Below are 24,236 nucleotides of genomic sequence, written 5' to 3'. Positions count from 1 at the left end.
TTTTTAAGAAGAGACTGGACAAGCTGCTTGTCTGAAATGGCATAGGGACTCTTGCTTGAGGAGGGGGCTGGACTAGAAGACCTCCAAGGTCCCTATTTGAATTGATTAAAAGTCCCAATCCCATTCCAAAGACCAGGACACCGAACATCCCGTCTCCAGGAGGAATCCGTACCTCCTTGCCGTCCCAAAAGCAACCCCCCCCCCGCAAAGCACAGGAGACCAGGGAGGTCACCTTGTGCTCCACCGAGGGTCGGGTGGCAACTGCAGCCCCCACCCCCGGCCCCTTCCTTGACTCCCAAGTCTGCCAAGAGCCGTAGCCCACTCCCACCACGGACGTGCAACGTCGGACCTGGGAGAATGGGAAGGGTCTTCCCTTTCTTCTCTATCCCCGCTCCCTCTACCGGGAGGGCAGCAGGCGTGGAGCGGGGGGGAGCTGCATGGGGTTGCGCCTCTTTTGCACCCGGTGCCTGCAGAGGGATAGGCAGAAGGACGCCCACCCCCACCCCACCCGCCGCTCCTAGGACCCCAGGCGATCCCAGCCCCGCTGCGCAAAGCCGTCCTTGCCGCCGCCGGGGGATCGCCTTCCCTGGCACCGGCGGGCACCGGGCACGCACGCCCCCTTCTGCCCATCCAGCGGGCCTAGCCCCGACTCACCGATCACCTCCTCCAGCTCGTAGTCATCCCTGTCGATGGACCAGGGCAGCGAGCCGGAGTCCTCCGCAGCCATGGCAGCCTCGGGCTCCGGAGCTGGGACGGCGAGAGAAGAAGCTGGGCCAGGCACAGCCGGGCACAGCCACACCACCGCCTCGCAGGGGCCAAACTTCGCCCGGTCTGCCTTCCCACCTGCCCTTGCCCAGGAGCGGTGACGTCACGCGCACGGCACGCCGCCCCGGGGAGGGGAGGGGCTTCCGCGGGCGCCATCTTGAGCGTGTCGCCACCTCGGCGCCGCCCTCCCCGCTCCAAAGCTCAGCCTCCTCTCCTCGGTGCTTTTTTTTTCCCCCTTTCACGTGGGAAACACGCCCCACCTCCTGAACTCACCCCCCGATAGAAAGAGAGAGAGTGGCCAGAACGTCGCCACTCACAAGATGGCGCCTGCGCCGAGCGGCTCGAAGCCCGCCCCTTGGGGGTACAGAGGTTGGGCGGAGATTGGCGAACAAAAAAAAAAAAAAAAAAGAGTCTGACTCGGTTATTGACTGAGGGCGCTGCCAATAACGCTCTAACCCCGCCTTCGCTGCATGGGGTGGGATTAACGTTGAGAAATGGAAGTGCGGGCCATCCTCGATTGAACAACGTTTCCTTTAGCGACCGTTCGAAAATAGTGACATGACCATTTTTCACACTTATGACCATTGCGAAATCCCAATGGTCACGTGATTTACATCCAAATGCTTGACGAGTATTTAAGACGGTTGCCGTCTTCAAGAATCATTTCACCACTTTCTGACAAGCAAAGTCAATGGAGAATCCAGATTCACTTTACAACTATGTTACTAATTTAACAACTGCCGTGGTTCGCTTAACAAATGTGGCAAGAAAAGTCATAAAGTGGGACATTCACTTTAAAGTATTTCACTTCACAAGATAAATTTTGGGCTCATTTGTGGACCTAAGTTGAAGACTAGCTGTAAATTACAGTATTACCTAGAAAGTCTTTACCTACTTATGACCACAATAGAGCCCAAAATTGCCATTATTAAACCATCAGTTAAGTAAATTCAGTAAATTTTGCTTCATTCTTGCCTCATTTGTTAAGTGGATCACTGCAGTTGTTAAGTGGGTCAGACAGTTGTTAAGTGAACCTGACTTCCCTATTGATTTTGTTTAAAGGAAGATCTCAAAAGAGATCACATGAACACAGGACACTGCAACCTTCCTAAATATATACCTGTTGCCAAGCATCTGAAAATTTGATCGCATGACCATGAGGTTGCTGCAATAGTGTGAAAAAATGGTGAAAAGTCACTTTTTATTTTAGTGCCATTGTAACTTAGATCATTAAATGAATAGCTGCCAGTCTATGTTGTGCTGCAATTTGGCTTCTTTTAAGGCTGTTCCTTTCCTGCTCAGAGTGGGAGGGAATCTAGGAAAAAAATTTGAAGTATGCCTGTCTGTCCTAATTGATCTCTGGAATTTACATTCTGCACTTCATCATTTTTGATCCAATTGCCCCTAGCGTGCACAAAGTGTCATTCTCTTACACTGGATAGTTGTTCAAAAAAAAAAGTTGAAAGCACAGATGCATTCTTCCGAGAGACAGAGCTGGTTTATTCCAAGGTGACAAGACATGATGCATTAAAACAAGAGTTAGGAATGATGCCCCTTTTGTGACTTGTGGACTTCAACTCCCAGAACTCCCGAGCCAGCCATGCTGGCTCCGGAATTCTGGGAATGGAAGTCTACAAGACATGGAAACATCTGGGACAACAGGAAATTCAATGACAAAAAAAGCCTCATGATTGAACAGAGGCTGGGCAGCCATTTCTCATGGACGTTGCGATAATGGATTCATGTACAGGGCAGGGGGTTGGGCTCGATGACCTCAAAAGTCCCTTTCCACTTTACATTCTATGATAGAACTGTACATTTGCCCTTGGAGTTGAATGGCAGAAAGGTGATAGAAAAAAACCATGATAACCCCTAAAAAATGGTGTGTGCAAATGTAAAAAAGTTGAATCCAGTTTGAGAGTGAACAGGCCACCTGTTATTCAGAAGAGGCAAATACTTTCTCTCAACTCAAGAGCCCCAAGAGCAAATTTCTTTTCTCTTTCAGGGGCTCTGCTGGTCAGGCCAGTGTAGCTGGAAAGACCAGCTGAGCTACCTGACAAGCCAGGTGTGGCGAGCTACTGTTGGTCAGAAGCAAACATTGTTTTCTGTCTTGTTTTTCTTCTGGCATGGACTTGCTAAGCCATCCTGTGCATGGTGGAAAGCCAATCCAGGAAAGCTTTTTTTTAAAATCCCAAACCTGCCCAGCATACAGATATTTCTTAAAACCATTCATTTACAGGTAATTCTCAATTTACGACCACAATTGAACCTAGAATTTCTATCGCTAAGTGAGAAATTTGTTCAGTGAGTTTTGCCCATTTTACAACTTTTCTTGTCACATTTGTTAAGTGAATCACTGCAGTTGTTAAATTAGCAACACAATTGTTAAGCGAATCCGGCTTCCCCATCGGCTTTGCTTGTCAGAAGGTTGCAAAAGGGGATCACGTGACCCCAGGGACACTGCAACCGTCATAAATGTGAATCAGTTGTCAAGTGTCCAAATGTAAATCATATGACCATGATCCTAAGAGTAAAAAATGGTCATAACTCACTTTTTTCAGTGACCAAGTGAACTGCTGTAAGCTGAGGACTACCTGTGGTGACCATTTGAAGTTATAGCACTGAAAAAAGTGATTTATGATAATTTTTCACACAACCATTGTAGCATTGATCATATGGTCAAAATTCAGGTGCTTGGCAACTGGTTCATATCTATGACGGTCACAGTGTCCCAAGGTCATGTGATCAACTTTTGCGAACTTCTGACAAGCAAAGTTAATGGGGGAGGCCAGATTCATTTAACAACGGTGTTAGTAATTTAACAACTCCAGTGATTCACTTAGCAAATATGAGAAAAGTTGTAAAATGGGACAAAACTCGCTTAACAAATGTCTCACTTAACAACAGAAATTTGGGGCAGAAGTTGAGGATTACCTTATTAGGTGATTAACGCAGTAACATTGCAAAAGGGTCTTCCTGAAAATACCTTCTCAATTTCAAACCCGAACTATTGCAAAAATACACATTTTTTTCCACATTTCTCAGGATCGTCCTCTTGATATGGCTTCAATCCACATATTTTCCAAAACGAAACTCAGCTGTTTTTTGCATCCATTTAATGTTAGTGAGGAGAATACATTGACTTCTTTGATTAGAGAAAAGGTATTGGCCACATTTATTGGTGAGCGGAAAGCCATTTGGAATTTTTGCATAAAGGTAAAAATTAATTTGTGATTTATAGCTTTTGGGATAGATTACAGAAAGAAGAGAGTTATGATGTGACTTCAGAGAGTTAAAATAAAATTGTATTTACAAAGTCACCTTGTATTTTCTACTTTTCTTCAACATTTTTCCTTTCTTGCACTTTTTGCTTTCTCTTTGCCTTTTCAAAAAATTTATGCTAGTATTAATGTGTGTATGTTTGACAGTTTGAAGTTACAACAGTTCTCCTCAGGGTTACTTAACGATCTATTTTTGGAATAATTAAAGTTACACCCAATCCAGGTCATGTGATTGCATTTTAGGCACTTGGCAACTGCCTTTTATTTTGCAGCTGTTTGCCGTTTCTGGCAGTCACATAATTTGCAAAAAACAATAATAATGACCAGTTTCTGGCACTTATTTCTTGTTTCCAGCAAGAATCAATCCTTGGAGAAAATGGACTCACTTAAGAAGTGCTGCATTCACTTAAAGGCTGCAAAAAATATGCAATCAGGTCAGGTCCTGGGATGCCTCGACTTACAACCACAATGACTTACGATTAATTCTAAAGCTCAGTTACAGCTGTTAAGTCAAGGACCACTTGCAATGCAATGCCTTTTGAGCTAATGTTGCCCTTCCAAGGTTTCTTGTGGATACCATGCTTCCGTTCCATCTTCTGAGCCTTTTTTCATCGCTATAAAAGCAGCCCCTCTACCCCTACCCATGGGTTTCAATCTGTGTATGTGTACCTGTTTTTAGCAATATTTTTCTGCAACTTTGCATCCTAAGGATTTTGAGGGCGTCTCTCTCTCTCTCTCTCTCTTTTTTTCCCCTGTGTTCTCTGTGAAGGAAACCACGTCAGCAACAGATCTGGACAAAGAGATACGAAGGAGAAATGACAACCCTTAGCTTGGTTGCTACCAACTGAGAAAACCACAAGTGCAGGTGTTGGCAAAATCCACTCAAACAGAATTAAGATTTGCCAAATAAATTTGGCAAGGGGCGACGGTAGCAAATTTGGAAGGACTGTTATAGGCCGTTTCTGACTAGCACATTTTAGTTTTTAAAAAGCTTCTGCTTTTCAACAAACTTTATTAGGAAGAAGACTCCTGAATTTTGGCTATTGTAAACTAACATGTTTAACATTTTTGATAAATTCTGGAGATTTAAGCCTGGTAAGGAATGGTTAAAAGAGGTGGACATGGTTTGTCTTCAGGAAAGATGGCAAGTAGCAGAAATATAAGAATAGTCTTCAAATATTTGAAGAAGTGGACTTATTTTCTGCTAACCCAGAGAATGAGACCAGAACCAATGGACTAAAATTACAAGGAGACAGGAGAAATGTCTTGACCATTCAGATTGTTGGCCAGTGGAACTGATTGCTACTTGAGTTCTTCGCCCTGGGAGTTTCTATGAAGATTCTCAGTCATCCAAATCATGGTTGTCTCAGAGGTGCTTTTTCAAAAAGCAGCTGGACTGTTTTTTCCTTGAGGAAGAAAACATTTTGCTTCTCATCCAAGAAGCTTCATCAGTTCTGACTGAGTGGATGGAAGGTTAGGTTCTAACAGGAAGGTTGGGGGTGGGGGGGAAATGGAAGGATTGTATTTCTTTGCAGTCATCTGTTTGTTAATACTCTGAGAGTCACTGAGGCCACTTGGGGGTTTACCTGTGCCTTCAGGGTCACCCGAATCAGAATGCAAATGGGTGTGTAGCTTTCTTGGGACTATTGAAAGGGGACTGTGTTGTAGACCAGGGATCTCCAACCTTGGCCACTTTAAGATTTGTGGACTTCAACTCCCAGAATTCCTCAGCCAGCTTTGCTTTGAGAGTTTTGCTCGCTGAGGAATTCTGGGAGTTGAAGTCCACAAGTCTTAAAGTGGCCAAGTTTGGAGACCCCTGATGTAGACTGAAGATAGGTGGTGTCTTAATCTTCCTTTTTTGTTGAGAGTGGGTTGGCTGAATGGTCCTCAGCTCCTTTTTAAGCCAGGCTGCTTGGTACATTGTCTTTCGAGTGAGCCGTTCTTTCATTGCTCAAAACACGTTGTGCTGTCTTAAATTGTCTTTTTTTTTTCTCTTTTTCTTCGCGGTTTAATGCACGGTTAGCCCCCAAAGTCATGTGCTGCTGGATGGCTGATAATAAATTCACACTAGTGCCATGTGTTTTTTTTCAAAGTTGGCAACTTCAAGATGCGTGGAATTGAACTTGCAGAATCCAGTACACAGATACCAACTAGAGAATTCTGGGAGTTGAAGTCCACACATCTTTAAAAAGTTTCCAACTTCAAAAAACACTGTGCTAGCGGACCCTGCACTGAGCACGGATTAGACATTCATCTTCTTTCTGCTAGGAAGCTGAAGCCCCAAAGCCGCCAATCTCCAGATATTGCTGAACTACCCTTCCCAGCATCCCTCACTCCCAGCCAAGCTGCCATTTCTAAAGGGCTTCAAAACGTCTCTCTTTGATCTAATACCTCTGAAGATCTGGCCAAGTGTCAAAATGGGGTCAAGGAGTTTGCAAAAGACATTGCGTGTTTTTTATTCCCTCTGGGTGATTTTTGCTTTTTTCATTAAGGTCCTGGGGAATGTCCCCTGGTGCCATTCAACTAGGATCCCATATACAAAAAAAGATATTCTGCTACTACAAAGGATGCAACCACTATTATTAAAAATATGTTTCTCCACATAGGGAAAAAAAAGGGGACAGTAGAAGATTAGGGATTGAGGGACACTTTATACTGATGAGAGGTGGGAAAGAGGGGTAGTTCTAAACTTATGACCACAACTGAACCTAAAATTTCCACTGCTAAACAACACAACTAAGTGAGTTTGGGCTTATTTCTTGCCACAGCTAAATGAATCACCGCAGTTATTAAATTAGTAACACCGTTGTTAAGTGAATCTGGCTTCCCCCTGACTTTGCTTGTCAGAAGGGCGCAGAAGGGCACAAAAAACATGACCCCAGGAAACTGCAACAATCCCAAGTACATGCCAGTTTCCAAGCGTCTAAATTTTGGTCATGTGACTATGGGAACGCAGCAATGGGCGGTAAGCGTGAAAAATGACCATTAGTCAGTTTTTCAGTGCCGTTGCAACTTTGAACGGTCACTAAATGGTCACGTAAATCAAGCACTAGCTGCAATGTGGAGAGAAAACCCAAGACAGGAGAAATCGGATGGAGAAAAGGAACAGGGTAAGTTGGAAGAAACAAAAGAAAAACGAACGGTTCCATATCATTGCAAGACAACAGGAGCTCCGTAAAATTAACAAAAGTTTAAGCTTCGCTGAAAAGAAAACCAAGTCCAGGTCATTCGTGTAAAATATATGACCAATCAATGTGCGGAAGAAATTGAGGAAGCAAATGTCACTTTTATATGATGCGTTGTTAGCTATCAGGGCAGGGCACGAGACAAACCATTCTTTCCTTCTTTCACAGAAAACACAGATGGGAACTTTTATATCTGCCTGTATGTAACAGAGCAAGCTTGGCTCAATAATTAGACTCAACAACATGTCATGGTAGTCAATGCTTAAATTTAATTATTAAAAAGATTTTTCTATCCCAAACGTGCTCAGAATCTTGTTCAACAACCTAAAAAAACGGCATTTAAAGAAAAATCCGCAGAACATTGAAACACTAAAACACAGAAAACACACAGAACAAACAGTTGACAAATGTAGTTTTGATCTTCGTCCAGATCTATAAGAAAGTCAAACAAATAGGAACTTTCCATCTGCAAGTGGGTCGTGTTTTTTGTTTTTTTTTGGATAACAGATATCATGAAGTACATTCAGTTGGTTGAATTTCTATGAAGTTAACAGAAAAACAGTTGGAAGGGACCCCCATACCATTTCAGACAAAGGGTTGATCCAATCTCTTCTTAAAAACTTCCAGTGTTGGAACATATACAACTTCTGGAGGCAACATATGAGAAATGCAAATGGCTAACTTTGATATCAAATTTCCAGCATATTTCAATATTACATTTTTTTTTCTAATCACTCCCTGTTCCTTTGCAAACTGCTTCTCTTATTTTCAGGAAACCTGTCCTGAATTTGAAAGGAAGATTTTGAAATCTTCTACATTTACATAACCAAATGTGCCTTACCGGTAGTCCTCAGCTGGCAACCATTTGTTTAGTGACCATTCAAAGCCTCAGAGGCACTGAAAAAGAGTGACTAGTGACCAGTCCTTGCATTTACAACTGTCACCAGATCCCCATGGATCACGTGTGCTGGACAACCAGTATGTATTTACGATGGTTGCAAAGTCCAGGGGGATCATGTAATTGCCAATTGTGGCCTTCCCAACCAGATTCCAACAATAACAGAATAACAGAGTTGGAAGGGACCTTGGAGGTCTTCTAGACTAACCCCCCCTTCTCAGGCAGGAAACCCCATACTATCTCAGACAAACGGTTGTCCAATCTCTTCTTTAAAACTTCGAATGTTGGAGCATCAACAATTTCTGGAGGGAAGCCTTTCCACCAACAAGCAAAATAAATGGCGGAAACTAGGTTTCCTTAAAGATCAGATGATTCACTTAATAAGTGCAATGATTTGCTTTACAAACATGGCAAAAGGGGTTCTAAAATCAGGTGCAACTCCCTTAAAGCTGCCTTGGTTAGTTAGCAATGGAAATTCTGATTCCAATTGTGGTTGTAAGTCAAGGACTACCTGTATAGCAATATTAGAATTAACAGCAGCCAGTAAAATACAAAAATTTGTTCCCAACACATGCTAAGCCAAATATAAATAAATCCAGATTCTCAGTAAACCTGGGTTAATTATTACCCTGCATTGACAGATTGTTTATGACCTTCCTTGAATTTATCTGTGAAGGGAGAAACACATCCCCAGACAATCAGTTTCTCAATTCCTCCAGTCTTATATTCATTTTAAATTCCCGTTTGTAGCACCCTTGTGCATTTTTGTTTAAAATCAACATAAAAAAGTGTATGCACTTTAAATGACTGTAAGATAAATAGTCTTTTGTTAATGTCTTTTTTTGTTGTTTATTTCCAGCAATATAGACATTTTTGCCCAGTTTCTTTTAGAAAGTGCTAATTTCAAAGTGCGGTTTCTCTGTTTTTGAATCTTACTGCGATTCAGGAGGAGGGGACACCTCGATTACATCTGCCTTCATTCGAATCAGGTTAAATCTCCACTTCCCCCTCCTCTCTGGCAGAAAGAAAAAAAAAACAACCCCAAACAATTGAGAATTGGATTAATTTACACATTTGTAATCAAGTACAAATCAAGTTGAAGTGCAGGAGAACAACCCCCAATAGTAAAAAAAAAATCTTCTTTCTCTCATTATTTTGTGGACACTATATAGAAAAAAGGGGCATTGGTTCTCTAGAACAGGGCTGAGGAAAATAAGACACAAACAAGACTTGTGGATTTCAATTCCCAACTATGCTGGCTCAGGAATTCTGGAAGTGCTCAAGTCATAAAGGGGCTACGGTTCCACAACTCTGCTCTAGAATTAAGTGCAGTTCCAGAAATAAAAGACAGTGCTATGAAATAAAAGGCAGTGCTATGAAACAATAATCTAAAAGGGAGAGGAGGAGGGCAAATGGTTAAAATATCTGAAAAAATGCCAGCCTAGGAAAGCTAACAGGAGATATGGATCATGGCAGCTCAGAAATGAATAATTTGAACTAACTATAATCATATAAAAAAACCCATTAATCCCTGAAGTAAAACTATTAAATGCCGCCCCCCCAAAATACACGCAAAATAGTATTTCCCAATGTCATATATCCTAAGGCTGAAGCTTGGTGTGGCAACGGAGGGTCCGGAGATAAGATAGAGGGGTTTTTGCAAGCTGTGGCTGGAAAAAAAAGTCAACATGGCTGCCATGCTAAGTACACTTAAAAATGGGTGGAGCTTCGACTATATCATCTCACCGGCCATCTTGACTATTTTGACCATCCTGCACACACCCCTGGAGAGAAAGATAAAAATTGAAAGTTTAACTGTACATAGGCAAGACTCTTATTATTATTGATTAGTGTCCTGTATAAATGAGTGCATCATAAAGACACTTGGGAAATAACACGCACACCCCTCCAGACATAGGGCAAGAGTGGCAAAACATACTAAAATTAATGTTTTACATTCAACTTTCTCATGCAAGTACCACTTCCACCCAAAGACTTCTGATTTATAGCACTAGGTGAAATGTGAGGTCACATATGCAAGGCACCTGGACTACATGCTGGCAAATCTGGAAACTCTAGTAAAGGGGTGTCAAACTCAATTTTATGGAGGGCCACATCAGGGTTGTGTTTGACCTTGGGGGGATAGGGTGGACGTGGCCAGATAGATGTCACTCGTGTTGGGGGTTCCTGTGGCAGCCTGAGTGCTTTGCCAATGAAAACAGGTTCCCAAGCTCCGTTTTTGGCTGTGATGGCCTCCTGCAATTCTCTGCCAGCGAAAACAGACCTCCGTTTTCACTGACAGAGGCACTGAGGCAGAGGTGGCGTTCAGCAGGTTCTGACCAGTTCTGGAGAATCGGTAGTGGAAATTTTGAGTAGTTCAGAGAACTGGCAAATCCCGCCTCTGACTGGCCCCACCCCCATCTCTTCTCCGCCTCCGAAGTCCCAGCTGATTGGCTGGGTCTTCTTTGGTTGCCCTGGACAGGAGAACAGAGCTGCAAAGCAGGTTAGTGGGGTGGGGAGGGAAGGGGGATTTTGCAGTATCCTTCCCCTGCCACACCCACCAAGCCACATCCACCAAGCCACAGCATGCCCACTAAGCTACGCCCACAGAACCAAAAAAAAATTGAATCCCACCACTGCACTGGGGGCCGGTCCTTGGCTATTTCAAGGTGGCCCCGCAGGCCAGATCTAAGCACCCTGTGGGCCAGATTCACCCCATGGAATCTGGGATGACACCCCTGCTCTACTAGACGAGAAGTCTTTAAGGCACTGGTGGTGTGTATGTGTGTGTGTGTGTGTGTGTTTTGATTACTTTTTTCAGAAACAAGAAACTAGAACAGGTCCTATGCCGGTTCTGTAACACAGGATGATGGTTCTTGTGGTCCTTCCTTAACAAGAACCCATAAGCAACATGCTCTGGGGAAAAAAATATTTGGCGCTTCTCATCCCAGGGGGTTTAAAAATGTTCATGTCGTGTTTTTCATGGTCCCTTGATTCTGCCAAAGGAAAGTAGTGAAAATAATAATAATAAAGATACGGGATACGGATTAATATCCCAGGAACAGTTGCGTCTGCAGTTAGATTCTGTTCCTTCTTTGTAAGACCCCCACACCTCCAACAACATGAGGTAGGGGGATATTCCAGGGGATTTATAAATGTTGGGCTTGAGCCAAGCTTACGGTTCTCAGGAATGTGTGGTTAAAACCCTGATTTTTTTTTTTTTTTTGGACTATAGGGTGAAAAGTCAAGAAAAAGCTACTTCCCCCCCACACCCCTTTCCTGCAGTCGCCGCCCCACCCCCAATCTTCCGGGGCTTACGAAGCTTCAACCTTCCACAGTAGCATCACGGGAGCAACAGAGATTTGGCCAGTCGCATCCAGAACCATTTCTTGGTGGCCGGGTTTGTGTAGTCACAGATGGTGATGAACCTTAAGATGCTCGGGAAATCCTTCTTCATTTTTTTGCATCTAACTGGGATCAGACGCTTGAGCCGGGCCCCTGCAGAAGGAAGCCGAGACGGGAGAGTGAGCTAACCGGACATGAGCTGTGGCCCCCAAGCACCAGGGGGCCCACCGCTCTTCCCCAACTGAAGTTCGGAGCCACCACAGCCCATCCAGGGGTGGGCTTCACAAATGTTAGCAAAGGGTTCTCTGCCTGGTTGTTGAGTGGGCATGGCCAAGTCAGCCTCCTGCACCACGGTGGGGGGGGGTGTTTTTGCCCTCCGCGGGCTCTGGAGGGCGAAAACAGCCTCCCGGGGCTCCGGAGGCTCTCTGGAAGCCGGAAACGGGCCCGTTTCTGGCCTTCCTAAACTTCCAGGAGGCTATTGTTCACCCTCCCCGAGCCTCCGCATGCGCCCTTCACTTACCTGCATCCAAAATGGGCCCCTTAGAGACTCCTGGGAGGGGAGGGGAGGGGCAGAGTGGGCGGGGCCAACCAGGAGCTGGATTTGGGGGGGTTCTCCAAACTGCACAGAAGCTTAGCTAGGGGCTCTCCTGAACCCCTGCGAACCCCCGGCAGATCACCTGAGATCATCCCACAGCAGTCCAATACAAGCAATCCTCGACTTACAGCCATTCATTTAGTGACTGTTCAAAGTTATAATGGTGCTGAAAAAAGGGACTTATGACTGTTTTTCCCAATTACAACCATTGCACGGTCACATGATCAACATTCAGACACTCGGCAACTGATTCATATTTATGACGGTCGCAGTGTCCCCGGGGTCATGTGATTCCCCTTTTGCGACCTTCTGGCAAGCGAAGTCCATGGAGCAAGCCAGGTTCACTGAACAACCGTTCTACTAACTTAACAACCGCTGCAACTCACTTAGCAACTCTGGCAAGGACGGCTGTAAAGTGGGAAAAACTCACTTAACAACTCTCCTGCTCAGCAAATGGAAATGTGGGGCTGAACTGCAGTCGTAAGTCAAGGACCACTTAAGTGTCTGCAAGGCCGCACGGCCTGACTGTCCGTGGACGTTGTTCCCTCAGGGATCAGATTCTTACCTGGGGAAAGACTGAGAGCAAACTTGGTCTGGAAGTCACACTCCTCACTGTCCAGATAGTCATCTGAGATGACCACCACCATCTTCCGACACCTGTAGTTGCACACAGAACCGGGAATATATTGGCGATGAGTTTCTTTGCCTGCCTGGTTTGGCACAGCAACCGAACAGGACGAGGACAGACATCAACAGATAGTTAGGTAAAGGTCCCCCTCGCACACCCATGCTAGTCATTTCTGTCTCTAGGGGCTGGTGCTCATCTCCATTTCAAAGCCGAAGAGCCAGCGCAGTCCGAAGACATCTCCGTGGTCATGTAGCCGGCATGACTAAATGCCTTTGAAGGCGCATGGAACGCTGTTCCCTTCCCACCAAAGGAGTCCCTATTTTTCTACTTGCATTTTTTACATGCTTTTGAACTGCTAAGTTGGCAGGAGCTGGGACAAGTAACGGGAGCTCCCCCCGTTACGCGGCGCTAGGGATTCAAACCGCCGAACTGCCCACCTTTCTGATCGACAAGCTCAGCATCTTGGCCACTGAGCCACGCCGTCCCTTCCAATGGATAGTTAGGACTGCAGAAAGGACAATTCCACTGAGGCCCTTTATACTGCATGGGCCAGAAAGAGGGCTGAGAAAATATCTACAGACTCCTCATATCCTGGACATAAATTATTTCAACTTCTTCCCTCTGGATGCTGCTATACAGCATTGCATGCCAAAACAAGAGATAGTTAGACAGAGATAGTTTTGCCCCCAACCCCCAATGCCATCACTCTGCTAAACAACTAATTCCCACAGCACTATCTTATGCCCAAGGATATCAAACCACATAGTAGGGCTACAATACTATTATTGTCCCCATGTTTCCTATTATCTATTCCTTTAGCATCTTATGACTATCACTTTGGTGTTTGTATCTTATGATTTATGTTGGTGGTTGTTGTTTTTTCCCAAAAATTTTATTGATTTTTAAAAAACAAACATAAACAAACAAAACACAAAACATGAAAACATAAAACATCTTTTTTGAAAGCCGCTTGATCCCGGGTTACATCTCTTCGTACAGACACAAATTCAAATTCATGCTCATTTTTATATACCATTCCATATCGTATTACCATTTCACATTTACTATATTGCTTCTCCCCTCCTCTCTTTTAACTCTCTTAATTCTATTTTATTTATTTCATCTCAATTTAAATCATTATACTTATATCCTTTGTCTGTCCTGTTTCAGCTGTCTATTATTTTTTCTCATTAAAACAAAGTTTCTCCTGTAATTACTGATTGGACGCCTTTATACCTTTCACCTAAATTTATAACACTTAATATAATACATAACTTTCATTAGGATTCTGCTTAGTACATTCTAAAGCTACACACTATATTTTAAGAAAAAAAAAGAAATTATAAATATATATGATTTATGTTGGTTGTTTTTGTTTAGTATCTTATGACTATCATTTGAGTATTGTATCTTATGATTTATGATGATTGTATTTTATGATTACGATCGTGATTTGCCACTTGTTGCTTGTATGTACACTGAGAGCTTATGCACTGGAGACAAATTCCTTGTGTGTCCAATCACACTTGGTCAATAAAGGATTCTCTCCTGTTCCTATTCCTATTCTTCAAGTCTTCGGGAGGGCTAAAACTGCATCCCTGGGCTCTGGAAGCCAGAAACAGGCCCATTTCCGGCCTTCCTGAACTTCCAAGAGGTCCGTTTTTCACCCTCCCCAAGCCTCCGTGCAGGCCCTGCACTTACTTGCATCCAAAATGGGCCACGTGGGGACTATTGGGAGAGAAGGGCGGGGTGGGCGGGGCCAGCCAGAAGTGGGACTTGGGGGTTCTCCAACCTGCACAGAATCTTAGCTAGGGTCCCTCCCAAACACCTGCAAACCTCCAGCAGCCCACTCTGCCCGAAAGGGCTCCAGTTCCTCACCTCTGTGTTAAAGTCAACCCAGTTTGTGTTTTAATTCCAGCTCCTCCTTTGTATAAAGCTTATTTTTTTTCCCCCAGAGGCGCTTCCTGAACTCACCTCCTCTCTATCAGCTCGCTGGTGATGGACCACACGCAGGTGCCCGGCAGGACATCCCGATCAAACACACAGAGCTTCAACTTATGTTCCGCCTGCTCCAATTCCTGGATCATCTCCTGCACAAAAGGAATGTCATTCTGGCAGTAGCAGATGAAGGCGTCAAAGAGCTCAGGGCTCCGCCCTGCAAAAAAAAAGGAAAACGAAGAGAGTTGGGTGAGCGCCAGTTAAGCTGGTTTAAGCCATCACAATGCCAATTTTGTGCACCGCGGCTTACGTCTTGCCAATCACACGCAGGTGCTCCTCGACTTATGACCGCAACTGAGCCCAACATTTCTGAGTTCCTGAGCAAGGCAGCTGCACAGTTGGGTTTTGTCCCACTTTATGGCCTTTCTTGCCACTGTTGTTAAGTGAATCGCTGCAGTTCTTAAGTTCGTAACACGGTAAAGTGAATCTGGTTTCCTCATTAATGTTGCTTATCGGGTAGCCACAAAAGATAATCCCCTGATCCTGAGGCCTATGAGATATGAATCAGGTGCCAAGTGTCCAAATTTTGAATACCAGAAGGAAAGTGTCAGCTTTGGAAACCATTTGAGCCTGGGAAAGTGGGTGTGGGGGGGTGGAATTCATTGGAGTATATCTAGTTAGACATAATAACATTCTTTTTCTGATTCAAGGTCAGGTTGTTTTGCGCCTAAGTGAGAGGAAGTCTTAACTTGGGCCATGTGATGTGATTCAGGGGGATAGATCTGTATTTTTACTTATTGTAAGGAAGTCCAGAACTTTCAGATTCAGGTTTCCCCAATTGTGCCAGTTACTATCCAATTAAAAAGAAACCTTTGAGAAGATGTCTGTCTCGGAGTTAATGGGTGGAATGGAGGGTTGCCGGAACGCTGACAGAGAGTATTATGTGCAAAGCCTTGAGCAGGACTAACAAAGACTTTAAGACTAATAAAGAAATAAATTAATGTAATCTGTTTGTTGGAGACTTAAGAGTGTTGTACAAATCCAGTTTGTATGAACTTTCTATGGTTTATTCATGAAACCAGGATTAGGGTAATCATGATTTACCTGTGCCTTCCCTCAGCTCTCTAAAAATTATACAAAACACCATAACCAACTCTGGCCATTCAAATTCTGAGGGGCAGGGGAAGGAGACCTCGACAGAGCTAATCCAGAATAAACAGATATAATCCTTTTCTGAAACGAACAATAACATCTGAGGTCAGAGATAAACAAGATTGTCTCTTTACTTATGACAAAACTGTACTGCAAGGAAGTGCCCAGCAATCTAGTTCCAGCTACAGCCCTTCTCTAAGACATATGAAATATAAATAAATGAACTAGTCTTCTGGAGGGAAATGCCATAAACTGGCTTGTTCGTCATGCTAAGCCACGGTTTGGGGCTTCCATAGACTAGCCATAATTCTCTATATCCACTGTTGGTTCATGCACAAATCATCAATAAAGAATAAATGGCTCCACGCACAAATAATTAGACCACAGATGGATTCCATCCATGAACCATAAATAAATCACAACCGACTTTGCAAACAGACCACGATCATTGGCAGGGCTCAGTACCTACTAAGCCAACATCAAATGATCCATAATTATTGTTTGCTATGATGTACAAGTAGTTGTAAACTTAACAACCATTCATTTAGTGACTGTTCAAAGTTACAACAGTAATGATGTGACTTACAACCAGTCCTCACACTTACAACCGATGCAGCATTCCCTGCAGTCATGTGACCAAAATTTGGTTGCTTGGCTTGTGTTCACAATGTGCATCCTCGGGGTTATGCGATCACCATTTGTGACTTTTCCATCCAGCTTCCGACAAGCAAAGTCAATGGAGGAAGCCAGATTCGCTTAAGGACCACATGATTTACTTAACACCTGCAGTGATTTGCTTAACAACCATGGAAAAAAGGTTGTAAAATAGGGCACAGTTCACAGCTGCCTTACTTATCAACAGAAATTCTGATCTCAGTTGTGGTTGTAAATCAAAGACTACCGGTATGAACTAGCCTGTTGAAGCTTTTCCTATTGAATTTCTTCCTGGCTTGCAAATGTAGATGTGAGAAATGTCCCTCATCCCTACAGAAAATGATAGCAGAATTGTGTGTTTTTCCCTTCTTAGGACCAGCTGAAGATCACACGAAGTGTTAATATCACTTTATAATGCCTTGGTTAGGCCACACTTGGAATACTCTACCCAGTTTTGCTCACCATGATATAAAAAAGATGTTGAGACTCTAGAAAGATTGCAGAGAAGAGCAACGAAGATGATTAGGGGACTGGAGGCTAAAACATATAAAGAATGGTTGCTGGAACTGGGTATGCCTAGTTCTGATGAAAAGAAGGACCAGGGGAGACATGACAGCAGTGTTCCAATATCTCAGGGGCTGCCCCAAAGAAGAGGGAGTCAAGCTATTCTCCAAAGCACCTGAGGGCAGGACAAGAAGCAATGGGTGGAAATTAATCCAGGAGAGAAGCAACTTAGAACTAAGGAGACATTTCCTGACCAAACAATTAACCAGCGGAACAACTTGCCTCCAGAAGTTGTGAATGCTCCAGCACTGGAAGTTTTTAAAAAGATGTTGGATAACCATTTTTCTGAAGTGGTGTAGGGTTTCCTGCCTAGGCAGGGGGTTGGACTAGAAGACCTCCAAGGTCCCTTCCAACTCTGCTATTCTATGACTCTATGAATAAGTCCCCAAACTGCCCCCTCTCTCCAATTCCCACAAGACTCCTGCTGTAAAAAAAAATATATCACTTAATTTATTTAATTTAGGAACTACCCTAGTCCAATTTATCTCTGGACTATCTTCTGTAAAAATCAGACAGAAGAGGAAAGGCGAGACTTACTTTAAAAAGAGCAATGATTAAAACACATTGCAATACCTATAATCTTCAACTTACGACCACAACTGAGCCCAAAGTTTCTATCTCTTAAATGAGACATTTGTTTAAGTGAGTTTTGCCCCATTTTACAACTTTTCTTGCCATTGGCTTCCCCATTGACTTTGCTGGTCAGAAGGTCGCAAAAAGAGGAATCATGTGACCCTGGGACTCTGCAACCGTCATAAGCAAGAGTCAGTTGCAAAGCATCTTAATTTTGAGCACATGGTCATGGGAATGGCTCAACGGTCAATAAGCGATAAGTCACCTTTTTTTTTCAGTGCCATTGTAACTTTGAAAGATCACTAAAGGAAACGCTGTAAGTCGAGGACTACCCGTATTAAAATTATTTCAAGATATGACAGCCCATTTACCTAGGGGGTCATCCTGAGTGGTGATGCCCTGCATTTCAGACGTCCTCGGAAAGCTACTGTCCACTGCAGGGACTTGAACCGGTCGCTCCGATTCTTCTTGTTGCTTCTTCTGGAGATACCTCTTGCAGTTCTCATCTGCAAATAGAGGAAAGGCAGAGAGGTGAACAACTTTAGGAAACCAGGACTATGCATAACTTCGGGGAAGTGAGAGGGGATGGGGATAGCCAACTGGGACAAGCTTCCATGGCCTCCTCTTATTCAGGGGTCCCCAACTCTCAGGCTGCAGCCTGTTCTGACCTAGACCTTCCCAAGATCATGAAGCTGAGATCCTCATCCTGATTAAAACCCCTTTTATTTAGTTATAATGTGAATTCCTCTCCAGCAGTCCCGGCAAACAGTCTTTCATTAGATTTCAAAACTACAGACCTTTATCAGGCTTGGAGAATTGCCAGGACGATATCTTCCAAACGCCACGCTGTAGCAGAAATTACGTGGCAAAAAGTCACGAACAGATCTTCACCCTAATGAATGGAACTAATTGTCTCCTGCAAACCCCACTCCCCTTTTGTTCCTCTTTATTCCCTCTGGGAGGGGCCATTCACTGTCCACCTGTGTCCTTACTCCTGGGTTGACCCTTGTTCCTTAGCTGTTCCCTTCTCCTGGCAGCTCTGCACATGCGCACACTGGGAACAGGCTCCAGCTGTTCTTCTTCCCCACTAATCTCTGACTCCAAAGAAGCTGATAGCTGTCGGACAGCCTTGGCCCCATCTCTGAGCACTAGTCAAGAGCTTTCCACAGACTCCAAGACGAGCACATGTTCCTCCCCAAGCTCCTCACTGTCCGAGTCTGCCGCCAGCTCTGCTGGCAGCTGGTGGGCCACAACACAGTCCACTACCCAGCCCTGGCCTATTTGGGATTGGGCCACATGAGTGGCTGGCTGGAGCGCGCATGCATACAACTCAACTTGAGCAAGCAGCGGGCTGGTGGGCATTTGCACGCATGCATGCAAGTCCACCACTCGCGCAAATGTTGCGTAAACATGAGCATGCGTGCATTTCAGTCCGCCACTTGCACAGTGCAGTTCCCTTCCCTGCTGCCCCAGACCAGTACTCTAAGGACTGTTGGGTCTAAGTCAGGGGTCCACAATCTCTTCTGTTTGCCCCCTTCATGAAATTTCAGATTGTCCACTGGCCCCCAAACATATATTATCTGAAAATAATTTAATAAACACTATTTGAATGAATAGTACTGTTGGAAGAAATATCCATCCGGTTCAGTTCCCCTTCTGGGAGAAAGGCACTGAAGACAAAATGAGGGCTGATTGGAAAGATTTATCGATGAATAAGAACCACATTTGTGATTCTGGTGCAGCTGAACACATGGAGTTGAGAGTGAGGGGTTTTTATACCACCTCTTGGGCTTTGCATTTGAGCTTCCTGTTCCTGTGCATTCTATTGGCTGTTGTCAGACTCCCATGGGGACATGTAGGGGTTATGTAGGGGTCATAGCTGGCTCTATAGGCAAAGTAAGTGTTTGTCTGAGCTAAGTTTGGTTGAAGTTTGGAGGGTGATGCAATGAAGGGGCATTGGGCAATTCCTATTGTGGCTGAGGGCTAATCCTACCTTTGTTGAGGGCATTTGTTTATGAATAGAGCTATCTCTCTCTTTATCTCTTAAGTGCTGACATCTGCTGTGGGCTATTAAGGAAAATTGGGGCTTGTTTTCCAAGAGTGAGTTTCTCCATTTCTCACCCAGGGAAATATAATGAAATAATTCTCAAAATATTTCATTCTTCTAGGAGAGGAGTGGGAGCTAACTTTCTACAGTAATAATTTAATTGGCAGCTGTGATTGCACACAGTTGCCTATATAATGATGACAATACAGATAGTTCTCAACTTACAACAGTTCATTTAGTGATTGTTCAAAATTACAATGGCACAGAAAAAAAGTGACATGGCCGTTCTCAAACTTACGACCGTTGTAGCATCCCCATGACTGTGTGATCAAAATTCAGATACTTGGCAACTGAGTCATATTTATGATGGTGGCAGTGCCCGTGCAAGCTTGTGATCTCCTTTTGCAATCTTCTGACAAGCAAACTCAATGGGAAAGTTAGATTCCCTTAACCATCATGTTACTAACTTAACAACAAAAGTGATTCACTTAACAACTGAATTTTGTATCCGTTACATTTGGTTTGCTGCAGCGGTTGTAAGTATGAAAAATGGTCATGTCCCTTTTTCCAGTGCCGTTGTAACTTCGAATTGTTGTAAGTCGTGGACTACCTGTATTTTAGAGAGATAATTTCTATCTGAAAATGATGGCATTTGCTGACAGTTTTCAGCAATCCAGAACAGGGATGCAAAAATTGAAACAATTCTAAAAGGAACAGCTATATTTTCTCATCGAAGTCAGCCATCAGGACTGGAGCGTTCAAATTTTTATTTTATTTATTTATTTATTTTATTTTGTCAAGCAGTTATAAGATAACAGATATAAGTATAAACATAGTTATGAATACATGAAATGGATACATATAAGAAAAAAAAACACAATAGGACAGGGACGGTTGGAGCGCTGACGTTTTCCTTTGTTTATATTTATGTTGTTTTCCTGCACCCTTTTACAATCGTGCCTATCGTCCCTGTCCTATTGTCCCCAATTATTCGTACCTATTTCCTGTATTCTTACCCATGTTTATATTTATACCTATTATCTTGTAAGCGATTGACAAATCAAATCAAATCAAATCAAAATAAATAAATAACGTGTGCCTATCCTAGTTTCTTTCATTTTTCTTATATGTATCCATGTATTCATAACTATGTTTATACTTATACCTATTATCTTGTAGGAAATTGACAAATCAAATAAATAAATAAATAAATAGATGTGGACTTGCAGAATGGTCACACTAGCCTAGCCATGGCTAAGAATTCTGGCAATTGAAGTTCTCACACATCTGGATCAGGGGAGCGTGGCGCTAAGCTCTGGAGACCAGAAACATACCAGATGCTCATGAAAGCTTCGGGGTTTTAGCAAATTGCATTAGTTGGGAAAAGTGATTGACTGGATTGACTTACTGTAAGCCCACAGCCTTAAAACAGGATGTGGTGGGGGGATGGGTAAGCAGGAAATGACAATTAAATACTCACAAGGAAGTTTTTTTTCCCTTTTTTGCCTGTTGTAGAAATTGCCTTCAATCTGATGGGGAAGGCAGCTTTACTCAGCATTTCACACACACACTCACCTCTATCCCAACATTTTTCCCTGGCAGGCAAGCTATTCAACTTTTCCTCAACTTCACTTTGCCTTTATTGAACCTAGTTTAGAATATAGCTGGGGTGACCTACTGCTCAAATTTTGCAAAACAAAGCAAACTCAAATTGTCACCCAGGGCCATCTTAACAGCATTATGGGGCCCTGGCCAAGCAGTGTTCTGGGGCCCCTACAACAATTACTCACAGGAATAAAAATGTAAAAATGGTCGATGAAATTAAACATGTATTTATTTTATTGGCACTTCCAACCAAATTGGTGTGATTTAATAAAATAACCCCGATTCATTTTTTTAAAAAAAAAATGCAGTAAAATGTCATAAATATGTTGCTGTATTTATAGGATAAAAGGTGCATTGAAGGGTCAACATGCACAGATTACTTTGGGGGCCCTGTGCTGGCGGGCAAGTGCCCATCAGGCCCGTGCGTTAAGACGAGCTGGCTGAGCTGGGATCCTGCCAAGGGCGACCCTTGGAAGCTTCCATTTCAGGACGCTCACCGCAGCGATCCCTTTCCAACAGCGGGCTTCCCAAAGCAGGGCGCACCCCCCGTCCCTCGGATAGCGATCTCTCCCGTTCTACCCGGCCGGAGGGCTCACCAATGCTGGGTCCCAGGTCGGTGAGGATGTCTTGGCGGCCCAGGACGCGCAGCAGATGCAGGAGGCGCCCCACCGTTGCCCCGCCGGGGCTCCGCGCCTGCCAGTCTTGCAGCAGGTGCACGGTGGGGTCCCGCTGGGTTTCGAAGTGCCTGATCTCCAGGTATTCATAGCCCAGCTCCTCCGCCAACGTCGCCCAGTCGGCCGCCACCGGGGCGCGCGGGTTGAGGAAGAGAGACAGCCGGCGCCGCACCGAGTAATTCAGCGCCACCAGCGGCACCGAGGCACTTTCTGACGTCTCCGCTTCGCCCCCGATGCATCTGGTGGCCTCTCCCGCCATGGCCGGCTCGGGCGCTGGGTCTACGCCAAACTATGGTTGCTCGGCTGCGCCGCTTTCACAACACCTCCGACGGCACGGAAGCAAAAAGACTGAGACGTCGCCGCCCAGCCGGTTTCGCTTTGGGCGCACGGCGGCTGTGGGCTGCGCCTCTCTCCGCAGCTGGAGAAAAAGCTGGGCAGCTGCAGGACTGGGATCGACGGGAGTTGAAGTCCGGGCACTTCCCCGCGTGGAGAAGGCGAGCGAAGGCTTCCAGATGTGGATGAACTACACCACCCGGCATCCTTCGCTCGGGGCCAGGTCGGAAGGGCTGGCTGGGGTTTGGAGGTGTCCTCTGGAGAGGAACGAGTGAAATTGGCGCTGTAGCGCAAGAGACAGAACAGAATAAGAGAATTGGAAGGGATCTTAGAGGCCTTCTAGTCCAACCCCTTGCTCAGGCAGGAAAACCTACTTGGACCATTTCAGAGAAATGGCTGTCCAGTCTCTTCTTAAAAACTTGCAGTAGTGGCACATCCACGATTTCTGGAGGCAAAAAGTTAACACTGATTAATATTGTCCCTATCAGGAAATTCCTCCTGAATTCTAATCTGGATCTCTCTTTCATTAGTTTCCACTCTAATCTATAGAAGAAGAACCCCTGGATCTAAAAGATATTTATTTCCACTGCCCGCTCCAAGAAAATTAAATAGGATAGAATAAAATACTTTATTGGCCAGGAATTTGTCTTGGTGTAAATGCACTCTGTATACATAAAAGATACATTCGTCAAGAGTTAAAAATCATAAGGTACAACACTTAATAACAGTCATAGGGTACAATAAGCAATTAATCATACTAGGAAATAGTCAATATAGATTGCAAGGCTACAAGCGACAAAGTTAGTCATACAGTCGCAAGTGGGAGGGGGTGGGTGAAAAGGAGTGGTGAGAAGATTAACAGTGATAGTGGTGCAGACTTTGTAAATAGTTGAACAGGGTTGAGGGGATTATTTGTGTAGCAGAGTGATGGCGTTCGGGGAAAAACTCTCCTTGTGCCTAATTGTTCTGGTGTGAAGTGCTCTATAGCGTTGTTTTGAGGGAAGGAGTTGAAACAGTTTATGTCCGAGATGTGAGGGGTCTGTAAATATTTTCAAATAAAAGAAAATTGTCATCTCTTTTTATCTCCCTTCCCTTAAAAAAATTGATTTTTGTGGAAATCTGCATTGAAATATAATTTAGAGATAGGAAGCGCATTGCAACACATGTGAATTCCACAAACCGGCCAAAGTTGACAAAGCTCTCCAGAAAACCCCTGGAGGCGGTTTAAATCAAGCCTAACCAGAATTAAGTAAACCAGGGCTTAGTTGGATTGAGTCCAAAATTTCATTTGCTAAGTGAGACAGCTGTTAAGTGAGCTTTGCCCCATTTTATGACCTTTCTTGTCATAATTGCTAAGCGAATAAGCAGTTAAGTGAGTAACACAGTTGTTAAGTGAATAAAAAGTCATACAAAAAGTGAATAAACACACAATCCTAAGCACTGCAGCCGACATAAATACGTGCAAGTTTCAAGCATCCAGATTTTGATCATGAGACCATGAGCAATGTTCATCAATGTGAAAAAATGGCCATAAGTCCCTTTTTCAGTATTGTAATTTTGAATGGTCATTAAATGAACAATTGTAAATTGAGGACTACCTGTAGGGTTTTCTCTCAGAAGGAAATTTCAAAAACTTTTATAAAATATTGCAGTATTTCTTCATGATTAATTATTCCCCATTGTCTCAAAAAGTATTATCCTCCGCCACAAGTCACAAGAGCAAACCTTGGAGAAAGGGAAGTATTTAGAAAAATGAAATTAAATATACTTCATCCAACAGAGTGTTCCAGTTTATTTATTTGGTCAGCTTGATGGCAGCAATAGTGGAAGCAGCAGATACGAGGGACATTTTTATACCAAGGCAGCATTCACCTCTGGCTTTAAACCAAAAATTCAAATTAAATCAGCATTTAATTTTTATAATTATTGAAAAAGAGGACACCATTAACGGCACATAGGAGATACCGTGCAAAGTATGTTTTTTCATTTTTGTATTTGC

General features: G+C 43.9%; 2 protein-coding genes across 2 annotated transcripts in view; both read right to left on the bottom strand.

Moving 5' to 3' along the window:
• The window catches only part of OXSR1 (oxidative stress responsive kinase 1), a 92,254-nt gene extending 91,361 nt beyond the window's left edge, over positions 1 to 893 (bottom strand). The window contains exon 1 of the mRNA XM_087917549.1: positions 655 to 893. Within this exon, the coding sequence (XP_087773675.1) occupies positions 655 to 727 (73 nt within the window). The 5' untranslated portion in view covers positions 728 to 893. The remainder of the gene's footprint in view (positions 1 to 654) is intronic.
• Positions 894 to 7,477: 6,584 nt separating this feature from the next.
• On the bottom strand, positions 7,478 to 22,340 carry MYD88 (MYD88 innate immune signal transduction adaptor). The gene is made up of 5 exons (XM_087917736.1): positions 21,827 to 22,340; positions 17,950 to 18,084; positions 14,672 to 14,852; positions 12,635 to 12,726; positions 7,478 to 11,627 (listed from the first exon to the last, which is right to left on the bottom strand). The coding sequence occupies exons 1-5, from the start codon at positions 22,161 to 22,163 to the stop codon at positions 11,473 to 11,475; spliced, it is 900 nt and encodes a 299-aa protein (XP_087773862.1). The 5' UTR covers positions 22,164 to 22,340; the 3' UTR covers positions 7,478 to 11,472.
• Positions 22,341 to 24,236: the final 1,896 nt, after the last annotated feature.

The sequence above is a fragment of the Pseudonaja textilis genome, chromosome Z (genome assembly GCF_049901715.1).
Source record: "Pseudonaja textilis isolate UNSWEBS1 chromosome Z, rPseTex1.2, whole genome shotgun sequence".
Taxonomy (NCBI): domain Eukaryota; kingdom Metazoa; phylum Chordata; class Lepidosauria; order Squamata; family Elapidae; genus Pseudonaja; species Pseudonaja textilis.
Note: the sequence above shows the minus strand (reverse complement) of the source record. Positions and strands in the feature narration are given on the sequence as shown.

What these genes read in the sequence shown, in the direction of transcription:
- MYD88 (XM_087917736.1), bottom strand. Translation starts at nt 22,163, where the DNA reads ATGGCGGGAGAGGCCACCAGATGCATCGGGGGCGAAGCGGAGACGTCA. An exon ending in CACTCAGGATGACCCCCTAG is followed by an intron (nt 14,853 to 17,949) that starts GTAAATGGGCTG and finishes TTTTTTTTGCAG; the next exon opens with GGCGGAGCCCTGAGCTCTTT. An exon ending in AGCGAGCTGATAGAGAGGAG is followed by an intron (nt 12,727 to 14,671) that starts GTGAGTTCAGGA and finishes GTGCAACTACAG; the next exon opens with GTGTCGGAAGATGGTGGTGG.